Raw genomic sequence first — 8,345 nt, 5'->3', positions numbered from 1 at the left:
CCCCCCACCCCCCCATCGTTCTTGATGGGCAATTGGCTAGTTTCTCAAATAAGAGACATTTTTTTAACATGGGCAGTATTTCTCTAACACTGTTCTTGGAAATGGCTAAATTGTTGTAGCTGAAGTTGCTTTCTCCATCCCCAAGCTAAATCATCGGGTAGACATTCAACCTGAGAAAGCTTCAGGTGAAATGCTTAAAGTTTGCCAAAATTACAAGCACCTGAAAACAAGATCTGTAATGACAAGTGTTGGGCAACTACAAATGTTGCTGTGTGGGTTACTTGTGATATAGAAATATATGGTTCCATTCCTGTGTGTGTGTTATGAGGTGTGATCTCAGAAAACAGAAGCTACTTGTCTGAATGTAAATGGTGCTAGAAACAGTTTGGTCCCCCTCTTGGCTGAATGTTCTGTGTATTCCCCTAGCTAATGTGTTTTTGTAGAATAGAGTGGGTTTTACAATAGAATCTGACTGGGGGAAGGGACATATACCCATTCCTTCATAAGAAGGGAGATGTGTTAGCTAAAACTCTGCTTTATGGAGCTATTATCTACACTACTTACTTTGTTCAAATGTAGCTTTGTTATAATAATGCAAAAAAATCTGGTGGTGTTCATACTACAAAAATTGTATTCGTGAAGCACTGAACTATTCCCAAATGAAATGAAATGGGCCTTTGTCTTTGTTTTTTTCCCTTTTTGTGTTACAACTGTGTAGTGTATTAGGAAACTAAACAATTTTTTATTTCAGTCTTACAGTACTTTACTGCAGTGGGGAAGAAAACAGTTGTTGCTTTCTTATGTGAACAATTAAAAACAATTGGTGAATCTACACTTCTGTTATTTCTAAAAACAGCTTTCTATTCATTGTCCACAGCCTCACAGCGGAGGTCTTTTGGGTGGAGAGGTAGAACTATTTCACTCTTTGTATTTCTGTAGATAGTATAGCATTTAGATATTAAGTAAAATATCATTGATTGGCATATAGTTTAAATATCAGTGGTCAAGTCTGCAAAACAGTTTAGCAAGTGGACAAAGATATGGAAGACTTCTATTTGGAAGACATTTTATTCTGTTCTGCAATTAGCCTGAAGGTCAACTGGACTCAAACACACGCATCTATGTGGGTTACACAATTTCTGTAGATGTGCTGTCTAATGTGCATTTCTTTTTAAGGGAACAATTTCTCATCTGCTACATAACCAAGCTTCAGTACAACTGAATATAGTTTTAATTTCAGTAAGATGTAAAGAGATAACTAGTCTAAAGTCAGGCAGAAGGCAGGGCAGAGATGCACCTTACTGACTTATTTGACCCAACTTTTCCCCTCTTGGCAGTGCCTCCTTCCTCCTATCCTTTGTCCCCCTCTATATAGAACCTCTGCTTTCTGCAAGTACATTGACAGCATCTTAGGAAGTGGTAGGCTACAAAAGTTTATGCCTCTCTCAACCTGTTAGTCTTTAAGATGCCATTTTGTCCAGTACAATTTAAGTGATGATCTCTAGGTACCATAGTCGTTGTTTTCTAGCTTAAAGAAAAAGAAGTATCCTTAAAGTTTGTATTGCATTATAAAAAGAGAATGAATAACTCTTGAAAGAAAGAAATGCTAAAGAGGAAGTCGCTAGCCTGACTGAGTAGTTCTGGCATCCAGAAACTGCAGTTTGGTGTAAGAATGTAGGAGAAAAGGTAACAATTTCAAAAACAGTGGTGAAGTTATATATAAATACAGTAGATTTTGGTTCTAGCTTTTTTGAATATTCAAATATTCAGTTGACTTTTCCTGTCACTTTTTAAAATGTTAGACTGGGATTCATGCTGAAAATTAACAGTATAATAGCACCTCTTCTTGAGATGTCAGCACTAATCACTGTTGTACTGATTCATTCAGCTGAGAACTACTATTTTATGGGAGGAAGAAGTCACTTCTACAGCTGTTGAAGGACACTTGGTTTTCCCCTTTAAGTGATGATCTTAAGTTGCTCTTTCTAACAGCATACTGTTTTAGAGCAGAGGTTAAGAGATTTAGTGTTTTCTCATTAAGTTCTTCTTTAGTTTCTGGATGCCCTCAAAATCAGAACAAAAGTTAATTGGATTTATTTTATGATATTCAGAGAGCTTAATTAATCACAGCCAACTTGAAGGATAGTTGATTTAAAAATAGTTTTACAGTTTCAGGTATTAAACCTGCTCCGGAATATGTCTGCTAACTCTTGTGCATTTGCAGTTGCTCTAGTAGAGTGATTCTCAGCTGGGGTGCCTCAAGGTCCTGGGGTGCCATGCAGTGCTAGCACTGTTAGGCATGCAAATAAGATTCATAAGATAAACCCAGCAATTTTGAATAGGAATCCATGTTATTAAAAACATCCTGACCTTTTGTGAGTATTCTGAGATCTTTGAAATAGAAGAATCACCCCATTATTTTTCTGTAGTCACAAAACAAGTGAAAACTAAGAGCTGGCATTTTATGAGAGATGCCTTGAGTCTTTTGAGGGCTGCCTCAAGTCTATAATGGTTGAGAACAGCTATAGCTTGTCACTTGGCTGTGTGATAGACCCAAAGTGAGGAAACTGACTGTTTAGGCGAAACATGGAAGGTCCTTCTTATGTAAACCTCCCAACTGACAAAAATAAAGACATTTCAGGGTTATTCTTTCAGGTCACAGTCCATCTTTTTGAAAAGATATTTAACTTGGGAGACAGCTTCTTTCTGTTAGGAATGAAGCTGTTTCTAGCTATCGTATTTTCAAGCAACACTTAAGATTAATATAAACAAAAGATTTTAAAGTCAGCCAAGACAATAAATTTTAAGCATCTAATTTACTGATTTGTTCTTCAGTTTAGGACTCTTCATGGTTCTTCATGACCTCACTAACTTTTGAAGATGCTGTAGATGTGAACTCTTTAAAAAAATCATGGCAGAGTCCAGTTGACCTTTAAGATATTCTTTTCTAAACCCCCTCACAAATTGTATTTGTATTTTCCATGACCACAGAATGCTGGTGATATCTGATTTTACATGTTTGTTTTTCCAAGTGATTTGTGTTTAAGATGTGGTATCCCTTTTCTGATTTAACTGCCAGAGATGGTGCTGTTCTCTAATTTAAATATAGGATGCTGTCATGGAGGATATATATTTTTAAAGGTTAGTTTAGACTTGTCAGTTGTTGAAGGCCCCCACCTGCACATGCACTGTCTCTAGCAGGAGAACCATATCTTCATAACTTAATAGTGTTGGAGAATCTATAGGGCTAGAGAAGGAAGTTACACACAAACCAGTTTAAGTGATCAGAAACTGGTTTAAACCCATAACAGAACAGAAGTTCAGTGCACATAAACCAGTTTCAAAATGACTGAAACTGGTTTAAGATGAATCTGGTTGAATGTAGTATCAGACTTAACTGATTTAGGTTAAACCAGTTTATAAAACTTCTGTCCCAGACCCCTTCCTGGTTTAAGTTAAATCAGAGTCCCCCAGCTGGGGTCTGGGGCCAGGGAGCAGGTTAAACTCACTTTCCTCAAAGTACAGAGCTGCCTTGCCCTGCTGGCTGGCTTAGTGCTGGCTGTGACTGGACTACAAATTCCAGAGGCACCTGGAAGCAGGAAGGGGATGTGATGAGTAATCTTGCAGAGTCCTACTGTTGTGATTATGTCCTGCAAATCTCAGAGATCTCAGGGGCAGCAGGAAGAGGAAGTGAACACACAGCCCAGGCTGGCTTCTTGCCAGCGAGCCATGCTCTAGCACCCCCTGGTTTCTGGCCTGAGCCACTGCAGGCATATGGCTGCATTTCCTGAATCAAAAGCGAGTATCTGTTCATTTGCTTATTGGTTCAATTTTGCATCTTAGACTAATATGCAAAGACTGAATCAATTCAGCCTCAGGCTTTTTGACTGTCTGCGTTTAGCCCAGAAGTTTACATAACTTATGATACCAGCAGTAGGATGCCCTCTAGTTGATAGTGAGTGTAAATATGCAGAAAAAAATGAAGCTAGAAGTTTAATATTGTTATAGATTTTGAAATTTCCTGGGACAGCTGTATGTAGAGTTATTTGGCAGAAGGAAATGTAAAACATAAAAAGATACCTTGTGTTCTTGGATCAATAAATTGATCAGAATCTTACCTTTACCAACTTGTATTTTTTAATAAAAATGGGAATTACCAGGCTAATCTACTCTCAGATACACGAAGAATCAGCCTAAGTTTTTAAGTTAACTACCAGTAGCATGTGCTGACATAGTTAACATATGAATTTCTTGTCTCCATATGAATTTACGGACCTTGTATTCTTTGAAGTAGTTGTTAGTCTAAGAAAAACAAATTATTAGCGTTGAATCAGTGAAAAGGGATGGAATATCTTAAGATCTCTTGGATTTCCTGGCCACTGAATATGTTGCTATAGGTATGGTGTCACCAGTATATGTATAAAGCATGGCTTCGTTATCACAATCTTGTCTTGTTTCATGTGTGACAAAGAAGATGGCTGACTTGTATCTGGGGTTAAACAAATTTCTTTCCCACATTTGTGTCAACTTAGTCCAGACTTCAAAAGCATGCTACTGGATAAGAGTTTGAGATTTGTATTGTTTTAAACTTGACCACTGCACCACGTTTTTTTCACCTGCTATTTTATGTTTTTGGCATTGCTCCTTAAAGCATTGTATTAACCACTTGTGCTGCAGCCATACAAACCAGTGTTTGGTTTCCCTTATTTCTTTGCTTTTTATGTAAGCATCTTTTGGTGGCTGTTCTTCACTGCATGGTATTGCATGTCAGATTATCTTCAACCCAGGTCTTTCAGGCTTGCTTCAAAGTCTATGTAGAAAGTGTATTTATATTTGTGTATGCATGTCCTGGGAGCATACATCTTTATATAAGGCTTTTAAACTGTTACTGTTTTATCCATTGCATGTGTGTGTTACTCTACATATGCCAAGTTACAGATATTGCAGGGCATGCAGTTTGGGTTATTAAATTCACATCAAGTAAGTACCAAGATACTTTGTATTCCTTTTTAGCCAGAGATCTAAACTGTACCTGAACTACAGTAATTGGTTTAATTTCACTTTTTCCCCTCCCATCCAAGTAGCCTTATTTCCATATGTTGTCTAGGCAGAGAGAAATATGTGATTTACTGAACTGGAGAGGCACCATCTGCTTGTGTACATTTGCTCACTCCACAGTTGGACTTTTTATTCCCTTCCTTGCATATGCAGCTATAACATGGTGCATATTTTAGGAGAATCATTCTTCACCACAATGAGAAGACTTTGCAAAGGAATTAATTTATTCTGGGGGACCTTTTTGCATTAGAGCAATGCAGAATGCCATGAAGTCTGAGATGAGAAGGAGCAGTTAGTGGCATCTTGAGACTTTTTTTTTTATTTAATGAAGTCTTCACCAAGGAACTCTTCAAATTATGTGAGGCTTTATGTCTGCTTTATCACAGAGGTTGATAAAGGGTTAATGTATTGGTTAAAAAGAAGTGTGTGTAATTAGTTGATGTTTGCATTATCTATCCCTCTTGAAAAATTAGCTTAAAGTTCCCTTTAGGTCCTGCAGTCTCATTTTTTCCCCCAGTACAGACTAGGGTATGCTATATATTAAACCTGCTAAAAACCAAATGGGCTTTCCTTTGGTATCATGCCTGGTGGTCTTCTTTTTTTATAGAGTATTTAGTTCTGATAAGCTTGTTTAAAAACAAGCCTGGCTAAATTGTTCAATTAAAAACATTCAGCTCAGTCTGTCCCTACTGGGATTGAATGATTTGGCTGGAAGCTCCTAATGTTCTAAGAGCCTACCTGTCTTGTCTTGTATTTGTGGGTTCCTTCCAAACCATGTTTTTAAAAATCAAGTACATTTGGATTTTGGGGAACAATACTGTTTATTGTCACTCTGAGATTAAACAACCTTCACTTTGTATGTTTTATCAATGCCCCCCTGATCTGTATTTGAACAGCCATCCATCCAGACAGATTTTAGAAAGTTTGTATGTATGTATAAGGCAATTGGGACTCATAGTAGAGATGATATCTTTTATTAGACCCACAAGATTTTTGCAAAAAAAAGTCTTTAATTGCAAGCTTTTGGGCACACACCCTCCATCAGGCATTGGAGAAAATATTATAGAAGTTCTCCTGGGTAGAAATGAAAGTTCATATTTCATAGGATTTCACAGAGGAGTCAATAGATGGAAAACTCCTCTGGGCAGTCAGCTGATAGCTATGTGTATGTATGGTATTTAAAGATGGTTCCATCTGTGACAGATCCAAAACTAGATTACTGTGGTAAATCTTTGAATGTTAATGGCAGAACCTCAGTTTTTGATACTTTTAGAATTTAGTTTGGAAAAACTTCCATGGTGTAGAGTAAATATTTTGATTATACCTCTAAGTAAGTTTGTCTAAAAATGCCTTTCCACCAGAACTATAAATGACAAATACAGGGAGTTTTTTCTACTTTGCACAGTACTGCAGAAACTAATTGCTCCATTGTATAGGTATTGTCTTTCACACTGCCTGGACTATATAGTGCTTGTTTCTGAAGAAAAGCAGCCTCTCAGCCATACTATACTATTTTGTTCTGTTACCAGAAACACAACTTCAATGCTGCACATTTGGTATTGAATTAGTAAAATGTTCTTACCTCAATTTCATTTGGAATTCAGTTGTAACTTACTCTGTCTTCTGTATACAAACGAGGCAATTTTTTGAAAAGGCAAATCTGTTCTTTTTGGCTTGGCCAAATGTATCAGAATTAGAATTGTACCACTTTTGAGAGGTGCACTGAAATGGTTCAGAATTGACTTACAGATCCCTGTCTTATGATCTCTCCCTGCTTCTGCCCTGTTTTCCCACTTTTTTGTAACTAAGACTTGCTGTCTATACAGGCTGGAAACGCAATTCATTGACTCCTAGAACCACCATCTTTCCTTGTCCTGGCTGTCGGCATGATATAGATCTGGGAGAACGTGGCATCAATGGCTTATTCCGAAACTTCACATTGGAAACTATAGTGGAAAGATACAGGCAGGCAGCCAGGGCAGCCACAGCTATTATGTGTGATCTCTGCAAACCTCCACCTCAAGAATCCACAAAGAGTTGCATGGACTGCAGTGCAAGCTATTGCAATGAATGCTTCAAAATACATCATCCTTGGGGAACTGTAAAAGCCCAGCATGAATATGTTGGACCAACTACTAACTTCAGGCCTAAGGTAAGTGGTGTTTTAAGCTAACGTACCATACGGACAAATCCTGCAGATATGTTACTTACCAGATGCATCTCTTGCCCCACTCTAATATACTACAGAATATATCTGGCTCAGTGCTTTTTTATGACTGATAACCATTTCATTTGATCTTCTAGACTTTATTACTAACATGTACTGAAGAAATCATCAGCCACATATTAAAGTTATTAGCCTGATGTTAATGTGGTGGGTGTTGACAAGTGTAGGAGCACACGGGAATGGTTAGAGGCCTGTGTGTGTGTAGATTGTCCTTAGAATGGTCTTAATTCCTGATTTCAGTGGCTTTCTTATAAGTAGCAGAATAATTAGAGTTCTGCAATGAAATTTCCATTTGGATTCCTTTCGATATCCAAATAAGCTGAGGGATAGAGGTGCACCGATACATTGGTCCATTATCAGATCAGCACCAATATAAAGAAAATGGATTTTATTGGAAATCAGCCTGATGTGGCTGATAATTTGGCTGATAAATGCCTCTGCATGCGTTCAGCCACAGTGCAGCACTTAGTCAGTCAGGAGCATAGCCCGGCAGCTTGAAGAGCTCCATCCAGTTAGTAAGTCTGTTGTGGTTGAAGAGGAGGGGGGAGGGAAGGGACATGGGGGGCAGATCAAAGCTCCTGTGGTGAGGGATGGAGTGGGGCTGGGGCTGAGGCTGGTGCAGGCGCTGCCCAGTTGGGGCAGGGCAGCTTGCTGGATGGAGCTGTGGCTCGTCTCGGGGGAGGGTACAGCTACCACCACTGTGCGCACCCTGGGAGGGCATGGGGGGCATGTGCCCCCAGATCTGCGCAGGGCGGGATAGGCTGCAGCTGTGGGCTGGCATTGGGGCTGCTCTGGGCTCGTCCCAGCGCGTGGGGGGGAAGGGGGGTTGGGCCAGGACTGTGCTCGGGACATTCGGTGACACTGGGAGGGGAGGCTATGGCAAATTTTGGGGAGGCTGCAGCCCGCCTCTGTAGTCCCCTCCTAGCACTGCCGCTGCCCACCCCGAGTGCAGCTTGGCCCAGTCCCTGCTGGGAAGAGACCTGTGCAGCTCTGGCCCCAGCCTGCGCCTACAGTCTGCTCCGCCTCACGCAGATCCAGGGATTCCCCACCCCACCATGCC

General features: G+C 39.7%; 1 protein-coding gene across 1 annotated transcript in view; it reads left to right on the top strand.

Annotated features, from left to right (window-relative positions):
• TRIM36 (tripartite motif containing 36) overlaps positions 1-8,345 on the top strand; it is a 63,734-nt gene that overhangs the window by 29,413 nt on the left and 25,976 nt on the right. Inside the window, exon 3 of the mRNA XM_019516977.1 lies at positions 6,885-7,210. Within this exon, the coding sequence (XP_019372522.1) occupies positions 6,885-7,210 (326 nt within the window). The remainder of the gene's footprint in view (positions 1-6,884; positions 7,211-8,345) is intronic.

This window comes from Gavialis gangeticus, unplaced genomic scaffold (genome assembly GCF_001723915.1).
Source record: "Gavialis gangeticus isolate Ggan-Ray unplaced genomic scaffold, GavGan_comp1, whole genome shotgun sequence".
In the NCBI taxonomy this organism is placed as follows: Eukaryota; Metazoa; Chordata; order Crocodylia; family Gavialidae; genus Gavialis; species Gavialis gangeticus.
The sequence above is the reverse complement of the archived record's forward strand: the minus strand, read 5'-3'. Positions and strand labels throughout refer to the sequence as shown.